Source organism: Aphidius gifuensis, linkage group LG3 (assembly GCF_014905175.1).
Source record: "Aphidius gifuensis isolate YNYX2018 linkage group LG3, ASM1490517v1, whole genome shotgun sequence".
NCBI lineage: Eukaryota > Metazoa > Arthropoda > Insecta > Hymenoptera > Braconidae > Aphidius > Aphidius gifuensis.
The window spans coordinates 8,018,830-8,035,104 of NC_057790.1; the positions used below are offsets into that span (position 1 = coordinate 8,018,830).

General features: G+C 27.5%; 1 protein-coding gene and 1 long non-coding RNA gene across 2 annotated transcripts in view; both read left to right on the forward strand.

The window, feature by feature from the left end:
• Nucleotides 1-1,186: 1,186 nt before the first annotated feature.
• LOC122851823 lies at nucleotides 1,187-8,439 on the forward strand. Its single transcript, XR_006373745.1, has 2 exons — nucleotides 1,187-1,282; nucleotides 8,100-8,439. It is a non-coding gene; the product is annotated as an uncharacterized LOC122851823 (long non-coding RNA).
• A 301-nt stretch (nucleotides 8,440-8,740) lies between these two features.
• LOC122851822 (DNA N6-methyl adenine demethylase) overlaps nucleotides 8,741-16,275 on the forward strand; it is a 53,708-nt gene continuing 46,173 nt past the window's right edge. The window contains exon 1 of the mRNA XM_044151291.1: nucleotides 8,741-10,482. Coding sequence (XP_044007226.1) covers nucleotides 9,340-10,482 — 1,143 coding nt within the window. The 5' untranslated portion in view covers nucleotides 8,741-9,339. The remainder of the gene's footprint in view (nucleotides 10,483-16,275) is intronic.

Sequence of the window (16,275 nt, forward strand, 5' to 3'; positions counted from 1 at the left end):
TGGTATTTTTTTGCAACGAGTCTACTAAAATTCAAACTTATTTGTGTTGTAATTGTTGATAAATTTTGGTAATTGACCTTGAAAAATAACAGTAAATTGAGCAACAATTTAAATCGAAATTGTCTTTCAGTAATTGTTGATTTTTGTTGTTTTTATTGTTGATCAATTTTCGAAATTTATCTCAAAAATAAGTCTGCATTTTTCCAACCTGTTGCAAATAAAAAAACTATTGAAATTCTGTCTAATTGTAAAAGTAGAATCACTTTTTTTTTTTTTTTTTCATATATATAAGGGTTGCAAAAAAGGTTCCCTTCACGACTGTAGTAAATTCAATGGAACAAGAATCACACATAGGTTTTAGTGAAAGAAATTTATCATCAAAAAAGTCTCAAATTTTCTCCAGATTTTTCCAAAATTTCTCGGTAAATTAAAGGTATGTTTTTTAATGAATGAAATGCGAAAAAAATCTCTAATTTTTTTCTAGTTTTGTTAATGATTTTTCCAGAAGTCTCAATTACGTTTAGCTGATGGAAAAATTCCGCGAAAATACGGTGAAAATACGGAGAATTATTTTTACCAAGATCAACTTTTTTTTTTTGATTTTCTTTTATCACACTATTTTGACAAACGATTCCGCAACGATTTCTCTCTGACTTCCTTTGATTTTCCGTAATTTCGGAGTCAAATCACGATTCATTCATTATATTAAAAAAACAACAACAACATTAGTTATAAAATGATTAAAAAAATAAATAATTTACCTGTACAGCCATGCTGTGACAATAATAAAACAAAATAATAATAAAAAAGTAAAGGGGGTATGTTTTAGCGGGGCATATCCTGCAGACCGGGGGTACAATCGCGATAAATTGTGTATATATTTATAAAGTATACATATAAAATATATACCCCTATCTCTTTTTAATGTTTTTTCCCTCTTTTATTTTCTATCCACGCCCCACCATCATCATTCGTTCTATAACCACCGCTATTGCAACCCCCTTACCTCCTCTTATCATGACTCTCTTGATTCCCTTTCCACCATGAATATACTACCACCTTACTGACAAAACCCCATATAATATAAGTCCTTATATTTCTTCCCGCCACATGAAAAAATACACCGGGACAACAAAAACGATAATAACCGAGCTTAACCGAATATTAACGAATCAAGTTAACGCGGGCCAGCTGCAATTTCATTTGGACAAAGAATACGTTTGGATTGGCATACAGTGACTGCGCGGCAAGCAACACAGCACGGCTCAGCCCGCAACCAAAGGTACAAAAATTGTTGTTGTTGTTGTTGTTGTTTTTTAATATATATTTATTTATTAATTATCATCGATGATAAAAAGTGTATACCAAATTAATCATTACTTTAATGGATAAAAAAAAAAAATTAATTAATTGTTTTAAAAATAAATTATTATTATAATTTGAAGCAATTTTTTTTTACTAATTATTATAACAAATATATATTAAAAAAAAAAAAAAAAAATTATATTGTCGTGTTCAGTGAATGGTTTGTCATTATTTTTATATTTTTCATGTATACTCATTATTTTATTTATATTTTAAAAATTATTTTTCATTTCGGAGCTTTTGGAGTAATAATATAAATAAAAAAATGTGTGTGTTCGCGGGGGATCGTTGCGAAGACGGGCGTAAAAAAAGAGGGACGTAAAGGGCGGCATGGTAGATGTGGAGGGGAAATAAATACGAGGATAGAATAGTGGAGGTGCGCGCGCGGGCGCGTGCTAAAGTTGCTGTACTGTGTTGATCCCCGAGGAGAGACGAAAGAGAAAAGAGAAACGACAATTTAGTATTCCACGATCCGGTGTTGTGTGCGTGTATGTTTGGCTGTGGTGTAAAAAAAAGGAAAAATAAAAAAAAAAATAAATAAATAAATATAAACAATAAATAAATAAATAAATATTTAATAAAGTTTTTAAATTTTTTTTTTTTTTTTTTTTTTTTTTCGTTTGTTTTTTTTTTGTTTTTTATGTTTTTTCATTTTTCATTCAATTTTTTTATTACGTGATTAATAAATACATAATTAGTTTATTTTTTGACGTTATTTTTAAATTAATTATTTAATACGCACACACACATGCACGTGTGTGTATATATATCAATAATTGTTTAACCGCGAATTAAAAAATCTATGGGTGAAGTAAGGAATATTACAAATTATAACATTTGACTGATAACGACATTGTTGTTAGTTTTTTTTTTTTTCTTTTAAATTAATAATTGCATTGTAGTTGCTCGATATGCGGGTGAAACGGTGTGTTTGGTTTAAAAAAATTGCGTGACAACTATTACACATCTATAAAAAAAATACTAAAAAGTACGGGTAAAAAGTATAGTTGTTTTTTTACTTAATAATTATTAATCGTCAGCCAATAAGTGACACAACTAAATAATAAAAATGGATTTTATGTGTTTGTGAATATTTTAAACTACTTAATATTTTTTTATGGTGTTTAAATATATTTTTAACCTAAATTTTTTATGAAAAAAACACGACGTTTTTATCTACAAATATAATAATCAAATATCAAGTCAATCAATTGTGATTATTTTATCAGGGTATTTTGTTTTTTCATACAAATATTACTGTATTTATATTTTCAATACGTATATAATTAACAAAATTTAATTTTGGATTAAGTGATGGTTTTTTTTTTTTTATAAATAAAATAACGTTGATCACGTAAATATGTATTCGGGAATAAAAATGAAAGTGTGGATGTGGTATGATGATGATGATGATGATGATGATGCAGAGAAGACAAGCAAGGATGATATGTAGAGAGTGCACTCCACTTTTGCTTTCGTTTTCTTTTATATACAACACAAGTATACAATGCATGTGAATAGGTTTGTCTCATTCTGGTGCATTAACACTGGATCCAATCTGGCTCGGTTTATTCGCGTCGTTCCTGTCAACGTAATCTTGTGTAAATGTGGATTGAATGCGTGTGTACAAGCCAAAAAAAAATAGGGAAGATATACGTACATCAAGGCACAGCAAGTGTGACGAAGATATGATGAGGCTTTTTATATATTTCTTTTTTTTTCTTCCCCTTTTTCATTTTTTTTTCGCACTGGTGCATATGCATACCAGTACATACGTGGAGCTTTTTTTTTTTTTTCATTTCAAAAAATTCTTTTTACGTTTATTTGGGAGCAAAAAATATCGACCTGTGACTCATGCTGGATAAACCCATAAAAATATATTTAAAAAATGATAAATTTAATATTATTTTTGGTTGACAATTAACAAAAAAAATGATAAATATCATTTGCAAGCTTGATAAATAATTGAAACATCATACCAAAAGTTGATTGAAAATTAAATAATAATACATTTTTTCTCTAGATTGATAAAAAAAAAAAAGCTCAAAATTATTATCTCGAGGTCATGAAAGAGAATAACGCGATAGAAAAAAAAAAAAAAGCTACTGTTTCGTAACCGCAGTCAATTTATTTATTTATTTTTCTCCTATCTTTTTTTTGTTTTTTGTTGTTGAACCCTTTTTTTTATATTTTGGTAGTCGTCTTCTTTCATTCGTCGTGTTTTTGGGTTTATATCTTTTTTTGTTTTCCAAGAAGCAAGACGACTTTCGGCACAGTTTAGATCGTGCATACAGTGGAGGTCTTCTTGGCGAGAACAACGGGTACCGCGATGAGATTTATGGTCTCGCTGGTCAACCTGGATCCTTTCGCGATTCTTTTCGGTATTTTTATTATTATTATTATTTGTTTTTTTTTTTTATTATTTTCATGCAAGTTGTGTATTGCCAGGGTTCCGGAATTGTTGTCGATGTTACGAAAACGAATTTTGGCTAGACTATAGTAATAAAAAAAAAATAACTAAACAACTTGAAGTTTTTAATTTATACATTAGGTAAAATGGAGCAATATAGGTTTTACATGATTTTGTTTGTTGACAGTATGCATTTGCCCTTGATTATATTTAAACCTACATCAATTTATCTTATCTATTTTTATTTTTTTTTATTTATTTATTTCACCTTGGTTAATATTTAATAATCATGATTACCACAGTTTTTCATGTTCACTACAATGAAAGCAATAATTTACAAAAAAAACAAACAATTTTTATTATTTTTGGCCATAAAATGTCATATGATAATTATACGATTTAATTTATCATTTTTGTTTGTTTGATTTTGAATAATTTCCTTTGCTCCATTGTCTTTTCAAAGGTTTTTTTCTCTTATATATATATATATATATATATATTTTTTTGTAATTCAAAGCGAGAGCAGATCGAAAGAGTAAAGTTGTGTTAGCCAGGCACCGGATGTGTGTTTCGAGGCAACGAGGTAACGACCCTGGATTAACTTCAAACTCCAGGCTTTTTTACTTCTGTGTATATATACCTAGTTGTTTTTCACCATGATAAATAATAACCAATGAAACTCGTTTGTTTTATTAAGTTTTTTAAATATTATATTTATATTGTGTTCATGATTATTTATATGACATGTTCATTTCCTTCCACACATCAAGTGAACTTTTTTTTCCCAAATCAAATACGTTCAATGTCAACAGACAAAATCATGAGAGACATCAACCTTGTTAATATGGAAAAAAATAATATTAATTACAATATAAAAAAAAAATTTTAAACCAATTAAAATATATATAGATTTACTAGATGAACATGCCTTCGGGATTTTTCGTTATTATTCGGCTAACATTAATCTGTGGTTTAGCGAACCAATTTAAGTATCAGTCACGCAATCGACGCAATTTTATATCAACTATATATTTCAAAGGTGTATGGGTGGATTGAAGGGACGATAAATTTATTGTGTATATATTATTTTATGTATAAAAAATATCAACAGTATATGTGTGTATGTTATTTTGTTAATATTATTTACTGAAAATTCCGCGTGTAATATAGAGACATGCGCATCATCATCATCATCATCGTCAAAATGTTGACGGATACCAAGGGACCATTTTCAACTTAATCACACATACATTTATAATATTACAACTACTATCATAATGTATGTTTTTTATATACAACATTTATGAATCAATTTTTCAATCAATTCGTATTTTTTCAATCGACTCAATCATTTACTTTATTTCATTAACTATTTAAATTCGTCAACAAAATTTTTTTTTTTTATTTTCATTCTCTAAGTTTAACATAACATTTTAAATTATATTTAAATTAATTTTATCCTTTTTTTTTATTTAATATATATATATATATTTCAATTACTAATAAATTATAAAATATTAAATTCATTTACAAATTTTTTTAAATAATAATAATTAAAAAAAAAAAAAATCTTTTATTATTATTATTATTATGTGTAAAGGGTTGAATTGATGTGAATGTATATACGTAGGTAAAATATTAAGGTTTCTAAACTACCAAAAACCACGTAGTAGATTTTGGAGTAGTAAAAAAAAAATTCCCTGTTTGAAATACATGTGAAATTGTTATTGTGCGCGTGCGTTTATATGTGGCTGAATTGTAGGCTTTGAATATATAGCCAACTAACAATTTATATATATGTACTTTTATAAGTTCATATATATATACACCTATATATATATTATAATGGTGTTTGAGAGTTTTGGTTTTGTTGAGTGAAATAGTATTAGTGAGACCTTGAATCAAGCCAGCCTTTGTCGCGCGAGACTCTCCATCGCGGCACCACGAGGTCGGCGAAAGTCTATATACGCGAAAGAGCTTTTTTTTTTATTTCTTTTTCATCAGCTATTTACTCTTGTAATATATATATCAAACAATGTACTTGATAATAGTCTAAATTCATCTATCATTGATTTTTTATTTTTTTGTATTTTCATGTTTTTTTTTCATTTTAGAATTTTAAAATTATTTCAAAGCATTAAAACATTAAATTAAATAGAATGATATTCTAAAAATTCACTGAAGGGTTCTTCAAAAAATCTATATACCAAATAAAGACAATGAAATATTCTTTACTAATTGATTATTATAATTATTTTAAATTTAAAAAATTAATTAATATAAATTTTTTTCTTAAAATTGTGCATTTATCATTGAGACAATATTTCCAGGAAGCACATTTGGAAATGCTTGTAATAAAGTTGTGTTATATGCCAAAAAAAAAAAAAACACATGTTAATATTGGACATAGTATGTCTTAAGGACAAGTACTATATAATATAGAAAAAAAAAAAAAACAAAAAAACAAACAAATATTCAGAGGCAAAGTCATTTCATTCGTTGCACTGGGTATATAACACGACAAAGCGTGCACTATTATAATGGGCCTTCGCATATCTGCAATCCTCGCAAATGTGAACGACCAAAAGAGAGTCTGTATTGAATTTTTCGTGTATTTGCTACGGTCGATTCAGCGAAAGTGCATTGCTGCTAAGAACCAGCTGCTTTGCAATATACACACAGCCAAACTGCCCGGATCTTTGCCCCTACTTTCCTTTTTTTTTTTCATGTACCACCATTCTACACGCTTTTTTGCTCGTTAACGTTAAAAAAAAATATTGCCACTTCTCTATAGGTCGAATTTTTTTTCTTTGTCCAAGAAAACCTTATTTTTTTCTATTTTTTTAAAAAAAAACCAAAAAAAAAAATAGAAAGCGAAAAATAACAATTATTTACACAACTTTTTTTTTGTCTTGTAAAAATTTTAAAATGAATATATACATGCTTTTCCTTTTTTTTAACAATAATCTTAATAATGATGAAGTGTTATATTATCACAAAAAAATAATAATAATACTAAACTATCAGTCACGCTGATATCGTCGCGACGAATGAGTTTTGCGACCTTTAAAGACTAAAGTTCGCGATATATTTGAATTTACAGACATTTTATTAACAGCTAAAGAAAAGTTCAATAATCCCTTGTTGTTTTTGTCATAAAATTAACACTAAAATATTAATAATTAATATATATATTCAAGTTAAATTTATTACCATTACAAATTAACACCTAATTTAATAATAAAAAAAATGCATTTTGATGCATTAACATGTACGATCAATGCTGTCGTGCACAGTGCGTGTACATATATATTATTATAGTATACACGACATACAGAATGACTATTCTAGAGGGTAAATATCGACCAGCTTTGGCATCGTGTATTTTGAGAGGGGTGTGAGACACCATGTACACACCAAAAACGGGTCGATAGTTGGTCCTGGTCGAGGGCTATTCCGATTGCCAGTCATGGCTCTAAACTATGGTAGAAAAAAATATTTTTCAAAAAAATATATATCAAAAAATATATTTTCATTCATTATATCTAATTTTATTATTATATTTTTTTATTTGTTTAATTATTTTTATCTAAAAATTTATATAATTATATGTTGATTTGTTTTTGGGCAATTTAATGATGAGTAAAATAGAGAGAACGATAGTGAGGGGATATAGATAAATTTAGTAGTTCTAAATACGATGGTTCTAGTCTCGAATAGCGTTTGTTTATGTCAAAGAGTGAGAGCGTGAGAATAGGTGGGCAGTTGTGAGGAGTATATATAGTAGGGAGGACTCGTAATAGTAACCTTGAGGGAAGAACGGTCGAGAACGCGTGGTCAACGTGCGCGGAAGCCCATCACAACACACGTGGGTTTTATATGCGATTGCGTGCTCTGGATACGTCTTTTTTACCCGAGCGACCCACTGAGAAGACACCCGACCGAGAACATCTTCAAGCAATAATTTAAACAATATGTTTAACCTGCTTTTTATATATATGAAGACAAAAAAAAAGGAAATAAAATATTTTTTATTATATTTTATTATTTATTTTTACAAGAAATGAACAAAATATTCAAATATCATTATTCTGAACGCATGTACATCATATGGATAAACACTAATTTATTCTATTTATTTTTATTTTTATATAGGTATTATCAGAGTAGCAACACAGGAAGTGTTGTAGCCATTTTAAAAATCACAAATTGCCAGACAATTTTTGAATTTATTAAAAAAAGATTTAAATATATTATTAGTAATTTTTTTGTTTGTTTGCATATGATAATGTTAATTAATTTTGTTTATTTTATATTTTTACAGATCGTACAAATCAACAGCCTTCAAACAAGCCACATTAACCTCAAGTGATTTATATTTTCTTACGAATCGCGAATCACAAAACTAGTGTCTATATTTGTCATTTAAAAAAAAAAAATCCCAAAAGCTTAAGTTTGAAAAATAAAATTGAAAGAAAATTAATAAAAAAAAATTGAGATTCATATATTGATATCTTAATTTTAAGTGTACAAAATTTTATTTAAATATATCAGATACAAAAAAAAAAAATCCGACAGTGCCAAATCAAAAGGATTATGAACAAGTGAATAATTATTGTAAAAAAAAAAAAAAAGAAAATTTAAGAAATAAAAAATCAAATTTGTGTCAAGAGGATCAATTAAATACAAAACGAGTGAGCTAAACCATAAACCAAAGAATCTACCATTTTCTACTAATCACTTCAACGAAAGAAGGGCAATTGCTCGAAGACAGTGGAAAAATTAAAATTAAATTAACAAAGTTCTCCGCACACCGTTATTAACAAAACAAAAAATCAAGCTAGTTACACAGTCTAAATAAAAAAAAAATACAAAAATTTTAATAAGCTTTAAAAAGCATAGGAATTTATAAATAACATTATAAGTATTTTACATTTTGTACAAAAATAAAAAATTAAACTAAAAACAATCAAGAAAAAAAAAACTAAATTTTATCAAATTTTAATAAAAAAAAAAAAACCATAAATTGTGAAGAATTTCGCTCAGGAAAATAAAAGTGTTAAAAAGTAATAATTAAAACAAAAAAATAAACCAATCTACTTCAGTTCGTAGCCTAAACCTGTCGAGTACAAAGCAAGATTAGCAAGAAAACAAAGTGGAGGCCCGTGTCTAGCTCAGTAAAAAAAAAAAAAAATTTTTTTTTTAGATAAGCAAGTGAACCGTAGACTTTTTTTTAAAAAAAACAACAAAATACATAAGAAAATCTTCCAAAAAGTGTTTTAAAAAATTACGTGAATTCTCTGATTGACATCCTGTTAGAAAAAAAAACAAAAAAGAAACCACAACACAAATCAGAGTTAAAAAAAAAATCCAAGTTTAACAAAATCCATTATCGAAATTGCCCAGAGTCACAAAAAAAAAAAAAACGGTGGTGAATACAAGACAAAAGTGTAGGATTAAAGGCGGAAAAAATTATTTAAAAAAAACCAATAAATAAAATTACAAAAAATAAATAAAAAAATTTACAAAAAAACGATGACGGATTTAAGGATGCTGTGTAGAAGATGAGCGTGGAAGTGAAGAAGGAGCCGGCCACCGAGAGGGTGAGCCCTCCGGCGGCATTAATTGCATCACCATTAAATACTGGTGATTCAATACGTAATTTGCCGCCATTCAGTAGCTTTTCTGGTGACGTAACAATGGATAGTGGTACAACATTGACAACATTACATAGTCAAGATATTGGCTTAGGATTAACATCACCGTGGGATTATTACGAAGGTTTAACTGGACGTTTAATTGATTCACGTGGTGAAGTTGTATTAGCAAGTCAATATCGTCCTTGGGAATCAAAACACGGCGGTATGCCACCAAATAGTGAAGGTTTACCTTCATTCGCAAGTCAGTTTGCACCACCAAGTGAATCAGAACCACAATTAACAGCATTAACACCATTATCACCAGCATCAATATCACATTCACCACCAGTAACATCAGCTGTTGGTTTACCAAGTTTTCATACACTTGGTTCACCATTACCATTACCACCACCACCATCATCAGTTTTACCACAATCATCATCAGTTGTAACACCATCATCACATACACATACACATCGTACAAATGTTGGTTATCCATTAGTACCAGCACCAGTACAAGCACGTGAAGTACCAGGTTTACAACAACAATTACTTGATGAAAGACATATACAATTACTTGGTCCAACAACAGTACCAACATTTGCACCACCACCACCAGGACATCCACATCATACTGTATTAACTGTTGTTAAACAAGAATATCCACAATTACATCATACTAATTTTCAAAATCCAATGTCAACAGTACTTGATTCATCACCAACATCACGTACAATTGGTGGTGTTGATGGACGTAAAAAAGAACGTAGAAAAATACGTGCTGGTTCAATGGAATCTGAAGATGGTGGTAATGTTGAAAGTTCTGGACAAGTTGCTGCAGTATCATCAACAGCAAATCGTGGACAACATCATATGAGTGGTAGTATGGGTGATAATGATAATGATGGTAATATTGGTGATAAACCAACTAAAAAAAAACGTAAAAGATGTGGTGAGTGTATTGGATGTCAACGTAAAGACAATTGTGGTGATTGTGCACCTTGTAGAAATGATAAAAGTCATCAAATATGTAAAATGCGACGTTGTGAAAAACTTACAGAAAAAAAGGTGAGTCACACAATTAACATAATACAAATTATTATTATTATTTATAAAAATTTAAATCAATTAGTCGCAATTTAAACATACATTAACTCATTACAAGTAGTTTATTATTAAATTGCAAGAAAAGTGTTTGTTATTACATTTTTTTAAAAATCTTTTTCTTATTAAAATAGAGTTATTATTATGTTTTCTCACGAAGAATCACGATATGCGTGGTTTACTCTAATTTTCAATGGAAAATTTTTTAAATGCAATATGAAATTTCCATTTTTAAAATGCGTGAATAACAAGTGTGTATATATTATATACATATAAATGTATCAATTTAGATATGGGATGTGTGAGCGTGTGAACTGTATATATTTTGTTGTTGATGCTTTTAAAAAGAAAAAGAAATAAACATAAAGAAGTTGTGTATGTATATATATATACATATAAATAAATATATTTCATAGAAGTTTAAAAGGGCTGTTAAGTCAGTGGGTGGTAATGGTATAGGTGGGTGGAAGAGAGAGAGGCTATTTGAAGTTTAAATGTTATTGTTGTTGTTAAAGAGATATTTATCTGTGTGTATTATATGAGTGGGGAGTTTGCGTGAACTTGGCCTCGATGTTCGGCCTGAATGTGCCAAAGAGGAGGAGGATGAGGAAGAAGAATGAGTGAGTTGGTTGGTTGGTGTGGCAAGCAAGAGGGGTGCCCAACAAAACTGGGGAAAAAATTGAGGGTTGAGGGAAAAGCTTAGTCGGAGGGTTGAGGGAAAAACAGCCAGGAAAATATATATATATTTTCCCAGAGGGAAACGGATAAAACGAGAGAGGTGGTTTGTTATTGCCAGTGACATTGAATTTGGGGTTGGTAGGTTGCTATTCAGAGTTCACGATATTACAACAACCTACATTTACACGTGTTTCTTGTTTACCTGGTTATATAATTGTCCTTATTATTTTGGATATATATATCTTATTGATTGTTATCACATTAAATATCAATAATAATTTTTTTATCATCAGTATTTTATTAAAAATATATAAGGATAATAAAATTAATATAATTTTATTTTTTCATTTAAAAATAACATATATATTCAAAAGTATAAATTAAATTATAAAAATTTACATGTTTGAGAAATGATATTGCTACAGGTCTTTGGCAATAATAATCGAGACAAGTGACGTTTATCGTAGAACAAGTTCAAGGCTTTGACATGGGTCACAATAATCATCATTATTATTGATCAAATTTTTTGAATTTAGTAAAAATTAAAAAATATATTTTATATTAAAAAAATAATAATAATTTTAATTATTTATTTTTGTCTTAAAATAATAAACAAATAAATTATTATTTATTTTCTAATTTTACATTCAATTATTTATATTTATTTATTTATTTTTTTTTTTTTTTGTAAATATCATAAAGTCGATGTACGAACAACGATCGCGTGTATAAACAGAATTTTTTTTGCAAACAAACAAATCAATTATCCCTGACGTTGTGGTACGACGTTTGACCCATGACTCACACATGAAATATCATGTGCATTAAATGTATAAACAATAATTTTAAAATAATAAATGAAAAATTATTTTTATATATCAATATAAATTTATCATTGATACAAACACATACGAATGATTTTTTTCTTTGTTTGATGAATTTCGTTAAAAAAAAAAATGATAGAAAATAAAAGTTTTATATATAAAGAAAAGGAGCAAGATGTCATCTTGAGTTACAGCGTATAAATCAATACATATAGCTAAGAAAAAGAGTTCAAGCTCAGATGAAAAGAAGATAAAAAAAAAAAACTTACAAGTTGAAGAAAAGAAAATAAAATACTAGTAGGCTTCCGCCTACGTAAAAGAATAAAAAGGGATAGTAGTAGTAAAAGTAGTAGTAGTAGTAAGTATAGTATCAGACAGAATGACGGATGATACGGTTATGACAATACGAGGAAGAGGAAAAGGGCCAATATACGTACTATATATTTCGACCTCGCCGTCACAACAACTAAACTCACCCTACTTTTTGGTCCCTCTTTTCCTTCTTTTACTCGCGTACTCTTTGTGGCTCCACGTGCAGCTCGACGAGTATCTTACAACCCCCCAGATATTTTGGAAAGAGGGAGGAAAAAATAATAAAAATAAAACGCACGCGCCTACACTATCTACGTATTACTCTTGTTCCCTCATTTTTTGTGCTACATAATATATCCTCCTCTTGTTATATATATACATGTATATAGTATTTACATGTGTACCTTTTCTTGAACTTGAGCTTGTTTCTTATACCTTTTACCAATGATATTTTATTTCCAAATAACACACTGATATCAGTGGCACACAAAACTTTGTTTTTTTTTTCATTATTTATTTATTTATATATATATATATTTTTTTTATCAATAATCAATATTTTTCTCTCGTCTGAATATTATCTGTTATTTTTTTTTTCGAAACGCATTTATCACTTGAAAACTCGTTAACACAATTTTTTTTTTCTTTTTTATCTACTTTATATTTCTTGTCATAGTTGGAGATTTTTTTTTTTTTTAACATCAAAAAATTTTTAAGGTAGATAAATTAGAATTTAAAATATAATGCCAAGGGGCATTTTGACAATTTTCAAATAATCTGATAATAATCGTTGTGGGGATGATGTTTCTTGAATATTTTTTACCACAATATCGATAATTTATTTTTCAACTATTTTGATTTTCATATAGTGGATATATGTGTAACTTTATATACGATTTTATCAGATGTGTAAATCACCGTTATCAAGGGTATTTCAGTGGAAAAAAAAAGTCTTTTTTTATTTGTTAAAATAGCTTTAGTCATATCTGTATTTTGTCAGTCAAATTTAAGCTCAACATCATCATTTTAATCCTTCAATTTTTTTGTTCAACTTTTTTTTTCTTTATTAATTTTCATAAATATTCAAATGTAATTATCATATCTTATTATTATTTATATATACATATTTATAATATTATAACAAATGTGGATTTTTTTTTTCTTTAACATTTGCGAGTATGGCCGTCACGGGTTTGTTGCCCTGGGACACTGATAACCCTGAAGAACTCGGCAATACAAAAACTTGTTATCGGTCAAGTTATCGCTTCAAGTAAACACATCGTCGCAAAAACTATTCAGTCTCATTTCGAAAACATGATATCGTGATTAATTTTCAAATAAATGTTTACGGAAAATGTTAAGACGGTCGACAAATTATTATTTAGAGAATTTAAATTTTTTTCATCAATCTATATTACATATTGATTATTTATATTTTCTATTTGTTATATTCTTTTTGAATTTGAAATTTTTTTAATATAGAGCTTTGACTTATATATTATTCTGAAAATATCTTTATTTTCAATAACATATAAACATATTTATCTGGAAGTTGAAAACAATTATTTATATAAATGTATTTAAATTGCTGAAATATATTTTCACATTTTTTTTTTTTCTTCAATTATTTGTGTGAATTAACATTAAAAATAAGTTTTTAACTAATACTTATATCTAATAATTTTATTAACATTTTTTAACACAACTTTGTTGATAGCAAAGTGTTTTTTTTTTTTGTAGTTTGTGATTACTAACAATAAATTACTAACATGATTAAAAATAAAAAACTAATAAACTTGAATTATTAATAACAATAGAATTAAGTTGTTGAAAAAAATTACTAACCAACTAATAAAATAATACAAAAGTTAAAATTGAATATAATAACAAAATTAACAAAAACATATTAACAAAATGATTAAAATTTTTATTTTTTACCAATGTGCAAAAGTTTTAATAAAATATTATTAACGTTCTTATTATTACTAACATATTATTAATAATAATTTCAATTTTATAACAAAAATACACTTTGAATGGATAATTTTCTCAAAAGATTTTTCATTTTAACAATAAGGTATTTTATAATGAAAAAATGATTTTTTTTTAAAAGTTTTGTTATAATTATAGAAGAAAAACTTTATTATATAGAGAAAAAATCTTTTTGGAAAAATAACCCATATAATTATAATTTATGAAAATAATAATATACTAAACTAAGATAACCATAGAATAAAGTTTGAATTGAAGAAAAAAAAAAATTCAAAAGCAATTTAAAATTCCAGTTTATTTAAATTAAATATATTCGCTTGATAATTCAAGTTTTTTACTATAGTATATTGCTAAGGACTTTCTTATTTTCTCATTTTTTCCTATAGTTTTTTTTTTTTTTTTTAATTTTTTTTTTGGCTTTGTAACTGAATACTCGTCTCTACTTTTTTTTTTTGCCCTTTTTAGCCTGTCGCATACATGGTCGCTCTTTTGCCACGAAGCATTGCATAAATAGGGATATCCTCTTTCTCATTTCTTTATTTATATTTTTTTCAAATTTTTTTTTTTTTACTTTCATGGGCTTCTCCGTTTCGATCTAGCAAAGGAAACCGGAACTGCTGTGCCGATACGAATTATTTGCCAATACCGAAACCATGTTCAGTAAATATAACCTCAAAAAAATAATTAAATACTTGTTGTTTAAAAAAAAAGACAAATGTAATTTGTCTTTCAAAGTAGATAAAATTCATACATTCAGTTTCATTTCCGATTTGAAAAAAAAAAATATTACTAAAAAACTCGAAATTATTCTCTTTGATTCAATTGTTTAAGTATGAAGATAACCAATTTAATAAATTATATTTAATACGTGTGAATTTACAGATTTTTTAGAGACGCACAAAGTTATCTGAACATATCCCCAATATATGGGAATGTAATTTCACATTGCAATAAAAATTCTAGAGTAAAACGGAGTACTAAAAAAAGAAAAAAACCGAGAAAGGCAAAGTTATCCGGAGAAATACTTCCACCAGGGTATAATAAACATAATATTTGAGCAAAATGTTTGCTTAGAATCAAATAACTCATAAAACTTCAATTTTTTTAACCATTCCAATCTAGTTATACTGTTAATTACATAATATAAAATGAATCCCCTATTATCATGAGGTTATGTTGAATCAAACCGAGCAAAGTCAACGATATTTGACTCATAAATCACACACACATGAGCAATGGAGCCACAGTCGTTTGGCCAAACGTAACTAATGTTGTGATTGGCTGTCACTACTACAGTACAAGACAAATTATTCGAGCTTTTAGTTAATAAACTTGTGCTTTCGTTTGATATTATTTTCAACCTTGAATTATTTTGTTCTATTACTGACAATGTACTTATCGAAAAAAAAAAACAAAATCAATTTATCCAAAATTTATTGAAAAAGACACGGTGCGAGAAAGTATGTCTTGAACGTCGAAATCTTTATCAGGAAAAGACTTTTCCTCTTGAAAAAACTCACGACTCGATTATCCGACGTTAAATGGCAAAAAGGAAAAAGACTATTCTAGCATTACACTGTCAATCGCATACGTATTTATATTTTTAATAAATTTTCGTTAGAGGAAATTCAACACCAACGAAATAATGTATAAAAAGAAAAAAATATAAAAGTATATATATAAACAATAATAATAAAAAATCGAAAATTGAAGTAAAAAGGATATATAAAGGGTGTGAAAGAGAGTCATATATATATATATATATACTCTCGATTGTATATATATACATTTTTCTATACCTATACATATTTCAGGATTAACCCACCCTTTATTATTATTATTATTATTATTATCTTTTCGATTTGGTGAAAGGCGTAAAGGTCGATCGATTTGGAATTATCAAGCTTAGACAAATAATAAAAGTTCATTTTCACTGGGTGTCGCATTTCCA